General features: G+C 54.7%; 2 protein-coding genes across 2 annotated transcripts; one reads left to right on the forward strand and one right to left on the reverse strand.

Annotated features, from left to right (window-relative positions):
- Positions 1-1,679: 1,679 nt before the first annotated feature.
- LOC133914640 (uncharacterized mitochondrial protein AtMg00820-like) lies at positions 1,680-2,060 on the reverse strand. The gene has a single exon (XM_062357701.1). It carries the CDS (start codon positions 2,058-2,060, stop codon positions 1,680-1,682), a length of 381 nt encoding a protein of 126 aa, XP_062213685.1.
- A 15,545-nt stretch (positions 2,061-17,605) lies between these two features.
- LOC133914242 (protein kinase PINOID-like) lies at positions 17,606-19,372 on the forward strand. Its single transcript, XM_062357371.1, has one exon. It carries the CDS (start codon positions 17,764-17,766, stop codon positions 19,174-19,176), a length of 1,413 nt encoding a protein of 470 aa, XP_062213355.1. The 5' UTR covers positions 17,606-17,763; the 3' UTR covers positions 19,177-19,372.
- Positions 19,373-20,983: the final 1,611 nt, after the last annotated feature.

Here is a 20,983-nt window from a genome sequence, read left to right on the forward strand (position 1 = left end):
GGTCGTACGTGCTCGACCACAACTAGTTTGGCTATCCACCGTGTACGTGCTGCTCTCAATCACGCCGATCGACCAGCAACGCCCAGCTACTCCTGAGTCGCGTACTACTCAGCGAGAACGAACTCGCGTATCTCGACAAGAAGCAAATAGAACGTCAAACAGTAGAAACTCGACGAGAACAATAAAACAAGGCAAAAAACTCTCTGGGGGAATTTTTGACTCTATTAACTTGTGACTTGCACGACTCTATGTCTTGCTTACAAAAATTAGAGATTACAACTTATATTTATAGTGACCTGTTAACTCCTAACACGAATCGTGCCATCCCACGATCCAATTCCGGCTCGAACTCGATGCTATAGCCGTATACGAACTCCTTGCTTCCGCACTGTCGTGAAACAGGTCCCCGAGGCCTACTACAAGGATTAAGTCCAACATACTCCCCCTTAATCTTGTCGTGGGTCTAGATCACGAACTCTCAAAAGATGTCGCATGACCGCCAGCTTCACCGCCAACAATGCCTTCGTTAGAGCGTCAGCTCGCTGCTCTTCCGTACAGATGAAATCTACCTCAATTTGGCCTTCTTCAATGCACTCACGGATGAAATGAAACTTAGTGTCAATGTGTTTACTGCAGCCATGAAACACTGGATTCTTCATCAAAGCAATTGCTGATTTGTTATCAACAAATAATTTTACTGCTTTGGGCTCTTCTCCTATCAGCTCCCCCAACAGAATTCTAAGCCACAGTGCTTGGCATGCCGCCACCATTGCCACCATAAACTCAGCTTCACAAGAAGACAAAGCCACTGTTTTCTACTTTTGCGAGTTCCATGACACCAGGCTATCATTAATGTAGAAAGCCATACCTCCAGTACTCTTTCTATCATCTATGTCACCAGCCAGATCACTATATGTGTAGCCGGTGATCACCTCTATTTCTCCTCCTCTAGTATACACAATACCATAATGCATGGTGCCCTTCAAATACCGAAGAATTTGCTTTTACTGCCTTGTAATGCATCACCGTGAGCATCTCTAGGAATATGCTAGCCACCCCGACAGTAAAGAAAGATCAGGTCTTGTATGGAGTAAATACCTCAAGCAACCAATGATGTGACGATAATCAGTTGCATCAACCAGTTGTCCATCTGGATCCTTATGCAGCTGCGCCCTTTGTTCCATGGAGAATTTTGTGGGATTGCAATCTAGCATACCGAATTGACCAAGAACCTTCTTCGCATACGCTGTTTGCTTGATTGTAATTCGCACATCTTCTTGCGTTACCTCAATCCCGAGATAGTAATTGAGCAATCTGAGATTGGTCATCTCGAACTCACTCATCATCTGCTGCTTGAATCCCATGATCTACTCTAGACTTTCTCCTGTCACAATAAGATCATCAACATATACTCCAAGAATAACTCCATGTAGGCCTGTTCCTCTTGTGTATACGACGTGATCTTGAGCACACTTCACAAATCCAAGTTGCTTTAAGCTTCTATCAAGCTGGATATTCCAGGCCCGTGGTGCTTGCCGGAGTCCATACAGCGTCTTGCTGAGTTTGAGCACAAGATGCTCTTTGTTCTTCACTACAAATCCCTCTGGCTGGGTCATGTATACTTCCTCTTCGAGCTCACCATTTAAGAATGCCGATTTGACATCTAGACGATGAAGTTGCTAACCTCGGTTGGCTGCAACAGCAAGGATGACGCGTACGGTGTCCAGCCTAGCCATCGGTGCAAACACTTCTTCAAAATTGATTCCTTGCCGCTGCACATAGCCCTTCGCGACCAGCCTTGCCTTGGGCTTGATCACATATCCATCTGAGTTCTTTTTCAGTTTGTAAACCCATTTGAGTCCAATTGGTTTGTGACCAGCTGACAGTGCTGTGAGAGTCCATATGTTATTCTTCTCTATGGACTCGATCTCCTTGGCCATAGCATCCTCCCAGACCTGCTGTCCAACAGCCTCAAGGTAGCAAGACGGCTCCTCCATCTTTATGAGCATGACCTCTCCTTCCACATCTTCATCGAGATCCACTCTTGGAGCATCTCTCATGAGTTCTTGTAGTGCACAGGGACCTCATCAGTGCTGCTGCTCTCGCTCGACAGCGGTGTGGCCCGATCATCCACAAGCAATTCAGGTGCCGGCAGCACCACTAGATTGGTGGGGGGTTTTTGGAGAGACGGCTGCCGTGCGAGACACAGCGCGTCTCCTGGTTACTGGTCCTTCTGGTGTCACCTCGCCAGCCAGAGGAGTTGATGAAGGAGCTTGATCATCATGTGCCGTGGGCGTTGGCACACCTGCTGGACCACCCATGAGTGGCATAGAGCCACCCACCGCCGGCTTAGTGCTAATTGCCTCCTCGACATCGAAATCAGACGGCTCTCCACCACCTGTTCTTGTACACCAGCTCCACTCCATGCTTTCATTGAATTTAACATCACGACTTACATGAATTTTCCCGCTCCTTGGATCAAAGAGAAGATGCGCCTTGCAGCCGTCCTCGATGCCAAGATACACCATCGGCTGGCTTCGGTCGTCGAGCTTCTTCAAGTATGGCGTTGTCACCTTCATGTGCGTAATGCAGCCGAACACACGAAGATGCGCCAAATGCGGCTTCCTTCCGTTCCAAGCCTTGAACGGGGTGCGTTCGTCCAGTGCCTTCGTCGGCAAGTAGTTCAGCAGATACACCGTGTGCCGCACCGCCTACCCCCAAAACCTTCCAGGCACGTTCATGCTCTTGAGGAGGGACCTCGCCATCGCCATCGCGATCCTATTCCTTCGCTCCACCACGCTGTTTTGTTGTGGCGTGTATGGCACGGTGAGGTGCAGTTTGATCCCGGCCTCCTCGCATAACTGAGTGAACTCAGCAGAGAGTTACTCCCCATTGCGATTAGTCCTCAAGGTATTGATGCGTTGCCCGCTCATGTTCTCGGCTTGCAACTTGAACTTTCTGAACATGGAGCAAGCTTGGTCCTTCGACTTGATCACGAACACCCACATCCACCGTGAGTAATCATCAATAATTAACATGAAGTAACTGTTACTGACGAGAGTCGAAGGTGTGATCGGCTCGCAAAGGTCAGCATGTAGCAGCTCCAGTGGCTTCTCCGCCCTGAAATTTTCTGTTGCTGGGAACAGCTGCCTCACCTATTTTGCTAGTAAACACTCGTGACATAACTCATTCGTGTGTGTGATCGGCGGCACTCCTGCCGCCATTCCCTTGTCGACGAGCATCTTCATAGCAATGAAGTTGACATGTCCGAGTCTCGCATGCCAAAGCCATGCCGGGTCTTCAAGGCAGGTTAAGAGACACACCGGCGTTGCTTTATGCTGCTTGATCTTGTAGAGGCGATTTGGAGTTTGCCTCACCTTCATAAGCAATCGCGCAGGACTGCTATAATATACGCGTAGATGTTCAGCATCCGTGATCACCTTGTGTCCAACCTCGGTAAGTTGTCCTTGGCTGATGATGTTGCAGCACAATCTTGGAATGTAATAGACTTCCTGCAATAGCCACTGGTCGCCGTTCTTGCAGCTGAACATGACAGACCCTAAGCCCATGATCTGCACCGTGGAGTCATCCCCGAATTTCACCTTGCTAGTGACACCTTTGTCTAGCTCTCTGAACTTCTCTTTGTCACCTGTCATGTGATTACTGGCTCTATTGTTCAGGTACTAGACCTCAGAGCTGGAGCCTCCCTCCATTATGTTGCACAGTTCCAGCTTCAACTTCTCCTCATTCAGCAGCACGGCTCCTCCCTGGTGCTGCTGTTCTTGTGCTAGCTGTTTTGATACCACGAGTAGTAGGGCCGGCTTGGTGTCATCAGCACGAGTGAGATATGTCTCCTCCTCCTTCTTCTTCGGTGCCTTGCACTCGTTCGCGTAGTGCCCCATCTTGTAGTAGTTGAAGCACTTGATGTGGCTCTTGATGCGATGACCGCCGCCCGAGCTGCTCTCCTCTTCATTGTGCGACATCCCACTGTGACCACCTCTTCCACGGCCTCTGCCGCGTCCACAACCACCCCGACCGTGGTTGCTGCTATCTACAGCAAGGTGGGATTTGCCCTTATTGCTTGATGAGGAGTTGCCACTATCCTTCTTCTACCGTGCCTGCCACTCAGCCTGAGTGAACAGGAGCTGGCTGTCGCCGATGCAATTGCCATCGGATGCACGTAGGCGAGTACATTCTTCAAACGCCTTAAGCCGCCCCACGGCTTCCTCGAACAACATCTTGTTGAGGTCGTAGAACTGCTCGATCCCGGCGATCACACTCAGGAATCGATCCAGCACGGTGTCGATCAGCTTTTTGATCAATGCAGCATCGTTGAGCATCTCCCCTAGGTTTACGTACCTAACAGACATCCTGTTGAACCTTCCGGCATACTAGTCCAGGCTCTCTCCCTCCTGCAAGTGCATGGCGTTGAAGTCGCTCTTCGATGTGAGAAGACGTGCATTCTTTACGTGATCCGCGCCAAGAAACCTTGTCTTGAGACAATCCCAGACCTCCTTCGCTATTTTCTTCCTTGCCACCTGCATCAGGAGATCCTCTGGGAGCGCTTAGAAGAGATGCAACATCGCCTTCTTGTCCTTCTTCTCGTCGACGGCCGCACCGGCCACTGGCTCAACTGCCTCCTAGACGTCTTGATCTTCTATCATCACCTACACGCGAATCACCCAGCTTGTGTAGTTCATCGTCGTCAACTGCAGGTACAGGAACGACCCACCACAGCTCTCCTGCACCACCTCGCCTTAAGGAACGATCGACATCTTCACAAGTTAGTGCTGCACACTACCAGCTCTGATACCAGATGTTGGGTTCGACCACTGGATCACGTGCGCGACTGTCGGAGGATGAAGTCCACAAGCGGGGATCCTGAGGGACCCCCTTTGAGATTCGACAGGGGGGCTGATTATGGATCTACCTCGTACGTGGATTTAGTGCGAATATGTGAGGTGTAGGCGGGACGGATGATCGTCTGCTAGTGGGAGTAAATGCTCAAGGGATTTTAGACAGGTTCAGGCCGTACGGAGTGTAATACCCTACTCCTGTGTGTATGCTATTAATGCTCTTGGAATGCCTCTCTCTGGATTTCTGCATTACAAGGTTTTTTGCCTAATTCTAGAGCTTTGGTCCTGTCGTTCATTATGCCAACTTTAGCAGGTGCTTGGGGGCCCACCGGGCAACCGCCAAACAACCCTGCATGCCCGCTCGGTCAGAGCTGGTCTGACACAGCAAGGGGGCAGGTAATACGCCTCGAACCCAGCGACGATATCTCCAAGCCGTTTCTTTTATGAGCCCTGCAGGGTGACGCGCGATGGGACCCGTCGCATTAAATGTCCCCACGCCTTTCTGCCAGGCAGTGGCAGGGACTAACGTACTCAGTACGACAGGCGTGGGGGGGAGTGGTTGGAAGTGACAGGCAACGCTCCCTCTTAAATGCAGCATCAGGCCTCTCAATAATTGACACCTCACCGCTGAGGCCTTGTGGGGCCCACCGGCAAGGGGCTTCTCAGATCCTCGGGGAACTCTGGGTGCTCTGGGACTACTGTTCGTAGCCCCGAGCACCCTCTCTCGCTCTCGGATATGTCTCTTCTCGGTCCTCGGGGAACTCTAGGTACTCGGGGACCACTGTTCATGACCCCGAGCACCCCTGCCGGAATTGTGTCTTCTCGGGTCCTTGGGGAACTACAGGTACTCGGGGACCACTATTCATAGGGAACTACAGGTACTTGAGGAACTACGGGTACTCGGGGACCACTGTTCATGGCCCCGAGCACCCCTCCCGGAACTGTGTCTTCTCGGGCCTCGGGGAGATGGTCCCTGAGGGATGGCGCCACGTGGCATTCTGCTGTCCTGGCCTCGGGACTCAAGGACCCCTGGTTCCCATGTCACCGACAGCAGGCCCGGGCCCATCGGCAGGCGATGGCCCAGAGATTGCGGATGAGGCCCCATTTCTTCGAGGCTGATCACAGCATCGGTGCCACGTGGCTTGTCGTCAGGTGCCAAAATCTTGCGATCTTTGCAGCCTTCTTGGCCCAAGCTCTTGGTACGGTCCAGGCGGGAAACTGAAAGGACGCGTGCCATTCCGACTTCCCAGGGGAGTGATAACGAGGCGGGAGGCGCGTGTGACGACCACGCGGATCAAGGGAGATGTGCCTCGCAAATTGCATCGAGGAATGTGCCGTTTGAATTCCCCACGATATAAAAAGGAGAGGGGCAACGAACTGTTACCCCCCACGCCATTCTTGCGGTTGCCATCCTCTGCCTTTGTCTTCCTTGCGCACTAGGAGCTCTCTCTTCAGCCCGTGACGCACCTTGCATCTAGCCTCTTCCAGCACACTCCCCACCCCAAAAAAATGCCGAGGGCAGGAAGCGGCCGTCGGGACGCGTGGAGCGCCAACAGCGTCCTGCCGAAGTCCCGCCTCATGAACGAGGAGGGGGCAGAGAAGGTCCGAAAGCTGATGGTCCCCGCTGGCCAGCAGGATGTGTCGGTGGTGATGCTGGCCAACTTTCCGCCCTCCATGCGTAGGCCCGGGCGGATCGTGATCTTCGTCTCTTTCGTCGTCGCCAGGCTGGTGCCATCGTTCTCGACGTTCCTTCTACAAGTGCTGGACATGTTTGGCGTCTAGCTGGCCCACCTGAGTCCGAACTCGGTGGTCATCCTAGCGATCTTCGCCCACTTCTGCGAGATGTTCGTGGGAGTGACGCCATCTGGACAAGGAGACGATAGGCCACATCGCCCTCGGGTTCTCAGAGATCGCCCGGCGCCTCGAGGCCCTTCCTACCGCTGTCCAGGAGCTGGCGACCTGGGAGGGGCGTGCACTGGCCCAAGGAGTGGCCGAGCACATTTTCGTCTGCTACCACAGCCGAGACCCCGCCTTCTCGCTGGAGCCAGCCCGGTAGGGTGTGGTTGAGGCAGAGGAAGCCACCGCTCGGGCAGCCGTCCGCGACGTCGCCACCGAGGTGGCAGAATGTTTTGTGCGGGAGCCGGGCCCGAGCAGCGACAGCAGCAGCGACGCGTGCTCTCCTCCTGATCTGTAAATAGTTAGGGTTTTTGTTTTTTGGAATGTTGTAAATATGGGAGTGATCCCCTCCTGAACGGTTCCTTTTAATATAATAGAAGCCACTCTTGGGATCGAACTCCGCTCTGTACTTATTCTTTATGTTGTCTGTTTTTGCTTGATGTCCCGAGAGGCAATGGCCGGGCCGAGCCCGGCAGTCTTCCCACGGGAAGTTAGGTTGCCCCGACCACACATCGTTCGAGTAGTGGGACCGCCCGAGCGTCTAGCCCCTGAGCCCTCGCGAATGTGCACCTGCTGAGTCAAGAGACACAGACATGAACTTCTTTGCTCGGGAGACAAATCCATCTGGCACGATACACGCCACGTCCAGTGAACACTTTTCACCTTGCGACCTCTCAAACAAGTAGACCGGAGACGCGTGCGAGCGGAAACGTGACCAAGGGTCCCCACGGTTTGGTGGTGTTCGGGGTAGGACTAAACAGACCGAGCACCGATAGCCCGCCCCTAGGGTCTAGGCGGTCCCGACCACTCATGTTCGAGCAGTAGGATTACCCGAGAACCCAGAGGCTCAGTAGTGCTCAGGGTACTGCCAAGCCGGCCGGGCACCACGGCCACCATAAAGGACCTAAGTCAGCCATTGCCACATGTACGGTACACCGACTACTGTCTGTTTTTGTCGTTCCGAAAAAGCGAGCACGTGGGCGGGGTTTTGCGCGCGAGGAAACTATCTCGTTGAACAGATTAGCATGCGTGGGTCCCGAGGATAACTCAGGAACAATAGTTTATTGCATATATATGAAAGGAAATTCATATAACTTTAGTAATTCACCGGGTAGCTGTCAGCCTTCCGGCTGACCGGGCCAGGGAAGGCTAGATGTCCTGAGCTCGAGGAGCCCGAGAACATGGGTTCCCTCATGCAGAGTGCCTAAGCCCCCAGGACATCCTTTTAGCACCCGAGCACTGCAAACCCGGTAATGGAACCAGGGCCTAGGCGGTCCCGATCACTCATGTCCGAGCGGTAGGATTGCCTGAGGACCCCAGAGGCTTGAGCAGCGCCTTGGGCACTGAGGCCCTTGTGGTCGAGCTGCTTGGTTCTCGAGCATTGATTTATAAGCTTGAAAAATAGGCAAAGATTCTTTGCTTGGTGCGCCCTGTTAGTGCGGTACTCATTATAGACTGCTCTTGTTTTTGACCCGAGACCTCTTGAATACTCGGACCGATGAAGTGTACAGACAGAGGCATAACCAAGGGGTCCAATGGTTCGGTGGTGCCCGGGGTAGGACTGACCGGGCCGAGTACTGACAGCTCACCATTGGGGTCTAGGTGGTCCCGACCACTCATGTTCGAGCAGTAGGACTACCTGAGAACCCCAGAGGCTCGGTAGTGCTTGGGGTACTGCCATGCAGTCGGGCACCATAGCATACCACAACAGAATTAAGTTAGCAGTCATTGTCTGCGCGCATACTGACTGGGATCCATTTTTATCAGCGGGAAAAATGAGAGAACGTATTTTTCTCGCACAAATCGAGCATCTCACCAAACAAATTAAACATATGGATTCCAGTGGAAAAACTCGAAATAAGAGTTATATGAGTGCATATTGACAATTTGTACAGAAGTGCTAACTTACATAGTTGGTGGTAGCCCCAAGCTAATTTGGGCAGGGGGAAGGCCCCTGTCCTGGTTGGCCTGAGCACAAACAAGCTCACGTAGGGATAAAACTTGCGCAGATGCTCGATGTTTCACGCGTTTGGGTGAGGCTGCCCATCCTCTGTGGCCAGCCGAAACGAGCCTTGCCACGGGGCACCGGTCACGATGAAGGGGCCGTCCCATATGGGGGACAGTTTATTCTTTCCTTCGCGCATCTGGGCGCGTCGGAGAACTAGATCCCCAACCTCGAGTGATTGGGCCTGGACGTGGCGCTGATGATAGCACCGCAGGCTCTGCTGGTATCTGGCGGCTTGGACGGTGGCTCGTCGCCGATGCTCCTCCAAGTGATCGACGTTGTCGCATCTTCGTTGCTCCTATTCACCTTCTGAGTAAGCATTCACCCGAGGGGAGCCGAGCGTGAGCTCGGAGGGGAGGACCGCCTCGGTGCCGTAGACGAGGAAGAAAGGTGTCTCCCCAGTGGCTCGGCTTGGCGTGGTCCGGTTGGCCCATAACACAGCAGGCAGCTCGTCGATCCACCCTTTCCCATGCTTTGCCAGCACGTCGTAGTTCCGGGTTTTGAGCCCCTTCAGTATCTCGGCATTTGCACGCTCGGCTTTCCCATTGCTCCGAGGATGAGCGATAGAGGCGAAGCAAAGCTTGATCTCGAGGTCCTCACAGTATTCCCCGAACAGGGCACTTGTGAACTGGGTGCCATTGTCAGTGATGATCCTGTTAGGGACGCCGAAGTGACTTGTGATACCGCGGATGAATTGGATTGCCGTGTTCTTGGTAACCTTGACAACTAGACCACCTCCGGCCACTTGGTAAACTTGTCGATGGTGACGTAGAGGTACTTGTCGATGTCCAGCCCCCAAACCGCAAAGGGCCAAGACAGGGGGATGGTATGAAGAGCCTGAGCTGGCTGGTGAATCTGCTTTGCGTGGAACTGGCATGCCCTGCAGCGCCGAACCAGCTCGGAAGCGTCCTGGAGGGCTGTAGGCCAGTAGAAGCCTTGCCGAAAGGCCTTCTCGACCAGCATGCGAAACGATGTATGGCCACCGCACTCGCCCTCGTGGATTTTAGTGAGGAGCTCACTGCCTTCTGCCCGGGTGATGCATTTCAGGAGGACACCGTCCGTGCCGCGCCGGTAGAGATCCCCATCTACTATGGCATAGTGTTTGGACTGCCGTGCAATCCTCTCCGCAGAGGCATCATCCTCGGGAAGGATGTTTCTTTCAAGTACCCTCGGATCTCGTCGATCCACGAGGCATCTTGAGAACCACCGGCAAGCACAGCGCACTCACCGGGCGGCGGCACCGTGTCGGGACCTCCCACTAAGGGTGCTGCCTGGGTTCCCCCAACAAGGCTCGAGGGTTCCCCTTCATCCTGGTCGGCAGGCAGGACGGATGGCCGTGTGAGCCTTTCTTCAAAGGTTCCGACCGAGACGAGCGCCTGGGCAGAGGCCAGGCGGGAGAGGTCATTGGCCAGAGCGTTTTCACAGCGAGGACTTCATTGATGAAGTACACCGGTCGCTGTATCCGGCGGGCCCGGACTGCGGCCTCGCCCGGGGACTTAACACAACCCCCGGGCTCACCACGGTGGTCGGGGCCGGCCAAGGTCTCGGGCTTGACTCCCTGGTCGGGAGGAACTGAGGTCTCGGGCCCGACTCCCTAGTCGGGTGGAACCCCGAGACCTGTATGCTGCTCGGTAGCGGCCGGGAGCTCGGACCCAGCACCTTGCCCTGAGCACTCATCACACTCCACCACCAGTACCATGCTCACAACCTGAGGAGTGGCCGAGACGTAGAGCAGTAAAGGCTCACCCTCGGAGGGAGCCACCAGTACGGGCGGTGAGGTGAGTTACTTCTTCAAGTTTTGGAAGGTCTGCTCGGCCTCTGGTGTCCAGTCAAAATGACCAGTCTTCTTCAGCAATTTGAAGAACGGGAGCCCTCGCTCCCCGAGCTTGGAGATGAAGCGCCCCAGGGCCGCCATGCAGCCAGCGAGGCGCTGGACCTCTTTGAGTCGAGTAGGGGGATGCATATGCTCGATGGAAATGGATCTTCTCTGGATTGGCCTCGATTCCTCGGCTAGAAACCAAGAAACCGAGGAGCTTGCCCGCGGGTACCCCGAAAACGCACTTCTCGGGGTTGAGCTTCAGGCGGGTGGTGCGGAGACTATTGAAAGTCTCGGCTAAGTCTTCCAGCAGGGTGGCCCAGTCTCGGGACTTGACCACGAGGTCATCGACATAAGCTTTGATGTTGCGACCAACCTGCGTATTAAGGGTAATGCGCACGGCCCGCTGGAATGAAGATCCAGCGTTGCACAAACCAAAAGGCATTGACACATAGCAATAGGTCCCCACCGGGAAATAAAAGATGTTTTTCTTCGTCCTGTTTGGCCATGCAGATTTAGTGATAACCTGAATTTGCATCTAAAAAATATAAAAGATCGCATCTCGTAGTGGAATCGACTATCTGATCTATGCGGGGTAAAGGAAAAGGATCTTTTGGGCAAGCCTTGTTTAGGTCGGTGTAGTCAACATACATCCGCAGCTTGCCGTTGGCCTTCGTGACGACGACTGGGTTGGCCAACCACTCCGGGTGAAGGACCTCTCGGATAAAGCCGACGTCGAGGAGCTTGCTGACTTGCTCCCGGATGAACTCCTGGCACTCGGGCGCACGGCAAGGTGGTGCTCGATCACCTCCCTAGGGATCCCGGGCATATCTGACGGCTACCATGCAAACACGTAGGCATTAGCTCGGAGGAAGGCGACGAGCGCGCTTTCTTATTTGTCGCCTAGGTCACCACCGATTCGGATGACCTGGGACAAGTCTTCGCCCACCACGACCTCCTTCGTGGGGATGGAAGCGTCGACGACGAGTCGGGGTTTGGATGAAGAGGGTCCCGGGCCCCTTGGGTGTCCTTCGACCTCAGCCCGAGCGGAGACCAAGGCCGAGTATAGCTGCTCGGCGTAGGAGACAGCGCTGCCGGTCTTGACAGGCACGGAGATGGGGCCGGCAGGGCCCAGCATCTTGATCGTGAGGTAGGCATGGTGCGTCACCACCATGAACCGAGCGCCGGGCGCCCGAGGATTGCGTTGTAGGGGAGAGGGACTTCCGCGACATCGAAGACGACGTTCTCCGTCCGGAAATTGTCCCGGCTCCCAAAAGTGACGGGCAGCTCAACTTGCCCGAGAGGTAATGTGTGTCCCGGTGTCACCCCATAAAAGGGGAGGGATGGCTTTAGGCGCCTCGAAGGCACCTGTAGCTTCTTGAATACCTCCTGGGATAGGAGGTTTAGGCCTGCACCCCTGTCGATCAGCACCCGATTGACCTTCACATTGCAGATGGTGGGGGACACTACCAGAGGTAGTCGCCCCACCCCTGCAGTACTCGCGGGGTGGTCCACCTGACTGAAGGTGATCGGGGTTTCCGACCACTTCAGAGGCCTTGCGGCCGCAGCGCCCGGGGTCACCGAGCACACCTCACGCCGCATTGTCTTGATGCAGTGGCGAGAGGAGCGCGTGTATGCGCCTCCGTTGATGAAAGCGACGGTGTGCTCGGGCTCTTGGAACCCGAGCTCTTGGTTTTCGGGGGTGGCCTTGTCGTCGCCACCCCTGCGGCGCTCCTCGCGCTCCTTCTGACGCCGCTCGACGAGGCCCTTGACCGACCGGCACTCAGTGAGGTCGTGCTAGTCATTTTGGTGGATTTCATGCTATTTTGTCGGTTCGGGCCTCACGGGAGTGGGCTTCTTGTCGACAGCCGCCCGGCATGCTGGCCTGCGGGCAGCGCCCTCCGCCGGCACGACAGGGGCAACGTCGTGCTTCTTTCTTGTTTTCTTTTCCCACTTGTCAGAGTGGGAAGGACCTGCCTTGTCGGTAGCGGGTTGCTCAGGGCGCTGGACGTGCCACGCCCGAGCCTCCACCGCCTTGGCGCACTTGTCGGCCAACGCGAAGAGCTCCGCGGTGGTTTCAACCTCATGTGTACCTAGTTTTTCAAGCATCCGCTCGTCACGGATGCCCTGCCGGAAGGCGACTATGATGGCATGGGGGGTGATCTGGGAGGTTGTGTTGCGGACCTGGCTGAAATGCTATATGAAGCGCCTTAGCGTCTCCCCCTCTTGCTGCTTAACTGCGTGGAGGTCGCACTCCAAGCGGGGGCATGTGAAAGTGCCCTGAAAATTGGCCACAAATTAGTGGCACAGATCATCCCAAGAGCTAATAGATCCTGGGGGTAAGTTCATAAGTCAAGAGCGGGCAGAGCCCCTCAAGACTACGTGAAAGTAGTTGGCCATAACCTTTTCATTCCCGCCTGTCGCTTGGACGGCGGTGGTGTAGATTTAGAGGAACTCGACGGGGTCTATGGACCCGTCGTACTTCTCTAGTAGTTCTGGCTGGAACTTCGTGGGCCAGTTAACCCGGCGGAGCTCACTGGTGAATGCGCGGCAGCCCGTGTCGTATCCCACGGCACCAGCAGTGCCCTTGGGGGGAGAACGCCAGCGCGCCGAGGAACCCCGACAGTCGCGGGCCGGCATGGAGGAAGCCTGGTCCTCTGCCTCGGTCTCACGCCGGGACTCCCGGTGGCGCTCAAGGGTGACGCGCGCATCTTCAACAGCCCTCCGCTCATTGAGGTGTAAGAGGAGGTCCTGAGCTCCTGTTGTGACTAGGGGGTGGCACTCCGCCTGGAGCCCGCTCAGCGGGTTCTGCCACCACCCGAAGATGGTTCAGCTCTTGTTGCACCACGGTGGGAGGTGGCACGGGAACTTTCGGCCAGCACCTGCCGGTGAGCCGTGCCCACCAAGGCGGCCACCTCCTGCAGCCAACGGCCTTCTGGGGTTTCCCCATTGCCTGGACAGGCAGGTGCCTGAGGAGTGCTTGCGCCGCAAGCAAAGCACTCCCAGGGCTAGCGTCACCGAAGGTGAGCCTACACCGTAACGGCGCCCGGCGCTGTCTGGACGTCGATCTTGCGGCAGGGATGTTTGCCGCTTGCTGAGAGTTGGGCGGCCCGCTTACGACAGTGGCGGCCCTGCTGGGCCCAGCGCCATAGTCCCCGATGTAGGGAGGCACCAATGCGGGCTGACTGCTGCTGCTGCTGAGGAACAACAGGAGCTGGGGCCTCCTGGGCCACGTGCTCCACTTCTTCGCTCGAGTTTGAGCCAGTGCGTTGAAGACGATGTCCGCTCGCCATTTTTCCAGCAGAAAACAAGGCGGATTCAGGGATGCAACGCCCCTACCTGGCGCGCCAGCTGTCGGAGGATGAACTCCGCAAGCGGGGATCCTGAGGGACCCCCTTTGAGATTCGGCCGGGGGGTTGATTCTGGATCTACCTCGTACATGGATTTAGTGCGAATATGTGAGGTGTAGGCGGGACAGATGATCGTCTGCTAGTGGGAGTAAATACTCAAGGGATTTTAGACAGGTTTGGGCCGCACGGAGCGTAATACCCTACTCCTGTGTGTATGCTATTAATGCTCTTAGAATACCTCTCTCTGGATCTCTGTATTACAAGGTTTTTTGCCTAAGTCTAAAGTTTCGATCTTCAAGTGCCGATCTCTCTGACCTTCAGCCGTGAGCTAGAACTCTGAGACTTGTTCGTCGGGCTTTAGGCTTCTTGCTGTATGTTCGCGCTTGTTTAGGCTTCTACTTTAGCTTGTCCTTCTCTGGAGTGCACCCCCCTTTTATCCTGTTGGGGGAGGCTTGGCGTGCCCAGAAAGGAGGGCACGAGTTCCCATGAGCTATATGGAAAGCAACTATCATAGGGTTGCAGTTTGACGTTACAGGTGGGTTGAAAATGCACCCTTGGCCGGTACTGTCGCTCATTACGCCAACTTTAGCAGGTGTAGGGGGCCCACCGGGCAGCAGCTGAACAACCCCTCATGCCCGCTCGGTCAGAGCTGGTCTGACACAGCAGGGGGCAGGCGATACGCCTCGAGCCCATCGACAATATCTCCAAGCCGTTTCTTTTATGGGCCCCGTAGGGTGACGCGAGATGGGACCCGTCGCATTAAATGTCCACACGCCTTTTTGCCAGGTAGTGGCAGGGACTGACGTACTTAGTATAACAGGTGTGGGGGGGAGTGGTTGGAAGTGACAGGTCATGCTCCCTCTTAAATGCAGCATCGGGCCTCTCACCAATTGACACCTCACCGCTGAGCCCTTGTGGGGTCCACCGGCAAGGGGCTTCTCAGGTCCTCGGGGAACTCTGGGTGCTCGGGGACTACTGTTCATAGCCCCGAGCGCCCTCTCCCGGATATGTTTCTTCTCGGTCCTCGGGAAACTCCGGGTACTCAGGGACCACTGTTCATGGCCCCGAGCACCCCTCCCGAAACTGTGTCTTCTCGGGTCCTCAGGGAACTACGGGTACTTAGGGACCACTGTTCATGGCCCCGAACAGGAGCTGGCTGTCGCCAATGCTATTGCCACCGGATGCACGTAGGCGAGTACGTTCTTCAAACGCCTTAAGCCGCCCCATGGCTTCCTCGAACGACATCTTGTCGAGGTCGTAGAGCTGCTCGATCCCGGTGATCACACTCAGGAATCGATCCGGCACGGTGTCGATCAGCTTTTTGACCAATGCAGTGTCGTTGAGCATCTCCCCTTGGTTTCGTACCTAACGGACATGCTGTTGAGCCTTCCGGCGTACTGGTCCAGGCTCTCTCCCTCCTGCAAGCGCATGGCGTTGAAGTAGCTCTTCGATGTGAGAAGTCGTGCATTCTTTACGTGATCCACGCCAACGAACCTTGTCTTGAGACAATCCTAGACCTCCTTTGCAGTTTTCTTCCTTGCCACCTGCATCAGGAGATCCTCTGGGAGCGCTTAGAAGAGATGCAACATCGCCTTCTTGTCCTTCTTCTCGTTGACGGCCGCATCGGCCACTGGCTCAACTGCCTCCTAGACGTCTTGATCTTCCATCATCGCCTATACGCGAATCACCCAGCTTGTGTAGTTCGTCATCATCAACTGCAAGTACAGGAACGACCCACTACTGCTCTCCTGCGCCACCTCACCTTGAGGAACAATCGACATCTTCACAAGTTAGTGCTGCACACTACCAGCTTTGATACCAGATGTTGGGTCCAACCACTGGATCACGTGCGTGACTGTCGGAGGATGAACTCCGCAAGCGGGGATCCTAAGGGACCCCCTTTGAGATTCGGCAGGGGGGCTGATTCAGGATCTACCTCGTACGTGGATTTAGTGCGAATATGCGAGGTGTAGGCGGGACGGATGATCGTCTGCTAGTGGGAGTAAATGCTCAAGGGATTTTAGACAGGTTCAGACCGCACAGAGCGTAATACCATACTCCTGTGTGTATGCTATTAATGCTCTTTGAATGCCTCTCTCTGAATCTCTGTACTACAAGGTTTTTTGCCTAAGTCTAGAGCTTCGGTCTTCAAGTGCCGATCTCTCTGACCTTCAGCCGTGAGCTAGAACTCTGAGACTTGTTCGTCGAGCTTTAGGCTTCTTGCTGTATGTTCGCGCTTGTTCAGGCTTCTACTTCAGCTTGTCCTTCTCCGGAGTGCACCCCCCTTTTATCCTGTTGGGGGAGGCTTGGCGTGCCTAGAAAGGAGGGCACGGGTTCCCATGAGCTATAAATGGAAAGCAACCATCATGGGGCTGCAGTTTGACGTTACGGGTGGGTTGAAAATGCGCCCTCGGCCGGTCCTGTCGCTCATTACGCCAACTTTAGCAGGTGCAGGAGGGCCCACCGGGCAGCCGCCGAACAACCCCGCATGCCCGCTCAGTCAGAGCTGGTCTGACACAGCAGGGGGGCAGGTGATACGCCTCGAGCCCAGCGATGATATCTCCAAGCCGTTTCTTTTATGGGCCCCGCAGGGTGACGCGCGATGGGACCCGTCGCATTAAATATCCCCACGCCTTTCTGCCAGGCGGTTGCAGGGACTAACGTACTCAGTACGACAGGCGTGGGGGGAGTGGTTGGAAGTGACAGGCCACGCTCCCTCTTAAATGTAGCATCGGGCCTCTCACAAATTAACACCTCACCGCTGAGCCCTTGTGGGGTCCACCGGTAAGGGGCTTCTCAGGTCCTCGGGGAACTCTGGGTGCTCGGGGACTACTGTTCATAGCCCCGAGCACCCTCTCCCGGATATGTCTCTTCTCGGTCCTCGGGGAACTCTGGGTACTCGGGGACCACTGTTCATGGCCCCGAGCACCCCTCCCGGAACTGTGTCTTCTCGGGTCCTCGGGGAACTACGGGTACTCGGGGACCACTGTTCATGGCCCCGAGCACCCCTCCCGGAACTGGGTCTTCTTGGGCCTATGGGAGATGGTCCCCGAGGGATGGCGTCACGTGGCATTCTGCTGTCCTGGCCTCGGGACTCGGGGACCCCTGGTTCCCATGTCACCGACAGCGACCACTCCGAATTCGCGACAACACAAGCGACCAGGCTTCTCGACCACCCAAGCGACCAGAAGTATGGAGCATGCCAACTCACGACCAGCTTGAGTGACCAGTGGTACGTGCTCGACCATGACTAGTCTGGCTATCCATCGTGTACGTGCTGCTCTCGATCACGCCGATCGACCAATAACGCTCAGCTACTCCTGAGTCGCGTATTACTTGGCGAGAACGAACTCGTGTATCTCGACAAGAAGTAAATAGAATGTCAAACAGTAGAAACTCGACGAGAACAATAAAACAAGGTAAAAAACTCTCTGGAGGAATTTTCGACTCTATTAACTTGTGACTTGCACGACTCTGTATCTTACTTAAAAAATTAGAGATTACAACTCATATTTATAGCGACCTGCTAACTCCTAACACGAATGCCATCCCACGATCCGATTCCGACTTGAACTCGACGCTATAGCCGTATACAATCGTGTACAAACTCCTTATTTCCTCATTATCATAAAATAAATCATGAAGACCTACGATAAGGATTAAGTCCAACATGGCCGACCAGCACAGACCTGGCTTCTTCAGCGGCTCAGTTCTCGCTCGTAGCTATAAAACCGCCCTGCACCTGCAACCATCTTCGCCGAACGCGCAAAGCTCCGTTAGGAAAACCAAACCACTCCCAGAGATCTATCGATCCAACGCAAGCAACCGCACCGCTATATAATGGCCGATCCGGCCTCCTCTCCTCACACTATCACCATCACCACCGCACCCGCGTCGTCGTCACCGTCCAAGGCTCCAAACAACGCCGCCACCGTGTCCGAGCCGCCGCCGTCGCCCTACCCCGACGCCGCGGACTCCAGCGTCAGCTCCGCGAGCAGTAGCAGCCAGGCGGAGCGCTATTCAACGTTCTCCATCGACTCGTCGTCGATCGCGACGCCGTCTTCCTCCCCGCCGCGCCCGCACCGCGCGAGCGACGTGGCCTGGGCGCCCATCCGGGGCCGGGCCGCCGCTGCGCCGCTGGGACCGCGGGACTTCACGCTCCTCCGCCGAGTCGGCGCCGGGGACATCGGCACCGTCTACCTCTGCCGCCTCGAGAGCCAGGCCGAGGGGTCTCCCGCCGCGTGTGCGTACGCCATGAAGGTGGTGGACCGGCGCGCGCTCGCAAAGAAGGGCAAGCTGTGCCGCGCCGCCACCGAGAAGCGCGTCCTGCGCCGGCTCGACCACCCGTTCCTGCCCACCATGTTCGCCGACTTCGACGCCGGCCAGGACTTCTCCTGCGTCGTCATGGAGTTCTGCCGCGGCGGCGACCTCCACTCCCTCCGCCACCGCATGCCGGGTCGCCGCTTCCCGCTCGCCTCCGTACGGTTCTACGCCGCCGAGGTGCTCCTCGCGCTAGAGTACCTTCACATGCTGGGCATCGTATACCGTGACCTCAAGCCGGAGAACGTGCTCATACGGGCCGACGGCCACATCATGCTCACCGACTTCGATCTGTCGCTCGAGTCCACGGCGTCGCCGGCACTCGAGGACGGGAGAAACGGGGCCGGGGACGAGGACGACAATGAGGTGGCAGTGCCTAAGCCAACCTGCCTCCCCATTCCGGAGCTACAGCTCCTCCGGCTGAGGAGGTGGAAGCGCCGGGCCGCGCCGCGGGCGCCCCGGCTGCGGTTCGTGGCGGAGCCGGTGGACGCGCGGTCGAGCTCCTTCGTGGGCACGCACGAGTATGTGGCGCCCGAGGTGGCACGCGGCGGCGGGCACGGCGCAGCCGTGGACTGGTGGGCCTACGGCGTGTTCCTCTACGAGCTCCTCTACGGGCGCACCCCATTCGTTGGCGACACCAACGAGGCCACGCTCCGCAACATCGTGCGCCGCCCGCTCGAGTTCCCCGCGTCCGAGCCACGCGGGGGCGGGGACGCCGCGGAGCGCGACCTGATCGGGCGACTCCTGGACAAGGACCCGCGCACCCGGCTTGGGTCGCGGCGCGGCGCCGCGGACGTGAAGGCGCACGGCTTCTTCAAGGGCCTCAACTTCGCGCTGCTCCGGTCGTCGGCCCCGCCCGTCGTGCCGCCGCCGGCCGCGCTGCACCGGTGCGACAAGGCGGCCGACGTGCAGCAGCTGTTCGATCACTTCTGACGTCCGTTCCGTTCGGCGCCCAAATCAAGCAAGCATTTTTTCTGTCGATCAGTCAAAAGTTATGACACGGAGTCACGGACTAACCACCTGGGCTAGCAAGAGGCCTGTACGTGTTGACTAGCTAATTACTCTATGTACTCCATTAGCACTGCTGTACAACGCTGTTAATTACTAATCAATGGACTAATTATTTCAATTACCGCGCCAGTTCATAGTTGAGCAGCATGATATATACTCCGTCCGTTCAAAAGGCATATTTTGTTTAAAAAAAATCAAACTTTATAAATTTTGATCAACAATTAATTAAATTATACGAATGTTTAGTATAAAAATGTGTTTTAACAGGTTTGTATTTTAAAGCACTTTTCATATTCTACTAGTTTTATAGCAATTGATAATATATTATAAAAAAATTAACGATCACAGTTTATTTTTGATAACTTTTTTAAAATAAAATACACCTTATATTATTTTAACGGAGGGAGTACCATTTGATAAGATGACAGAGCTAGATTTATTACATCGAGCACTGCGTAATTAGCTGACGCTAAGCGTATCTTACCGCCTGCTAAACGCGTTCTTGGATTAAAAAAAAAAGACAGTGCAGCTATGTACTGGTGCTATTGTACCCTGGAGCCAATTAACAAGGACTGCACGCTGGATTTGTCTGCCTAGCTACCTGATGATTTAGTACTAGTAATTTGGATTTAATTAGGCTTGTGAGTTCAGTTCAGCATATAATGATGGCTATCGATCTGAGTTGAGCTGTCAGTGAGATGGAGGCAGCAGGCTGTCTTCGGCTTGTCTATGATGAATGCCGCGTGGACACCTTTGAGGTTTCTTCCAAGCAGAATCAAATGGAGGTAGTTGTGTTCGTTGGTGAACCGGCAATAGTAGATGGATAAGGGAAGAGCTAGCAAGGGGAAATGATTTGGAGAACCAGCTGATATCGAGTTCAGAGTGCCAAGAACAGCAATTTCTGTTATTGGTTCAGGACTATGTGGTAGCTTCATTAAACTTTAGCCCATCGAACTTAATTACTCCGATTGACGATTGACGATTATCTTTTGGGAAATTAATTACTCCGATTGACGATTATCCTGTGAATTTCAAATCCATTAGGCTTGCAATTACAAGTCCCGACCAAATAGCGGCTACGCATATATGAACACTCTTACTTCGAATCTGAAAAAATATATATTCTAGTATTGATAATGTACACTCACTGAACAAGCATGTGGAGTATTCACTTGTACGGGAAATCAATGAGGAATACATTCATCGACCAAATGGCCTCTTAAGAACCTCTCTTTTCCTCTGAAAAATTAGCCTCTCCTTTCGAGACAGATTATGAAGCAGACGACAGGCAGCACAGCAGAACAACCTTTTCCCGATCAGCCACGATGGATGATAGCTAATGAAATAATATCCTTAAGAGAGGGTGATCATACGAGATTGAACTAAATCCAAAAGCTCGCCAAAGAAATACCACAAACTCGTTTAAGTCCTAAGAAACATGACAGGAGCTGCGTGCTTCTTTATTTCTCTCCAAAAATTTGCTAGCATGCCTTTGCCTAAATAGAGTCACTATTATATAAATTATTTCTAGAGGTAGTTCGTAACCAATTTTTATAGGCGTTTAGTGCAACCATCTGTGATCAAAAGTCTATAAAAAATGAACTATTTTCACAGGCATAAAATAGTTCGCATGTGGAATCGCCTGTATAAATTATTTTTATAGGCAGTTCTCTTAAAGAACCGCATATGGAAATACCATATGTGGAAATAGTTTTTACAGGTGGCGCAC

The sequence above is a fragment of the Phragmites australis genome, chromosome 4 (genome assembly GCF_958298935.1).
Source record: "Phragmites australis chromosome 4, lpPhrAust1.1, whole genome shotgun sequence".
Lineage (NCBI taxonomy): Eukaryota > Viridiplantae > Streptophyta > Magnoliopsida > Poales > Poaceae > Phragmites > Phragmites australis.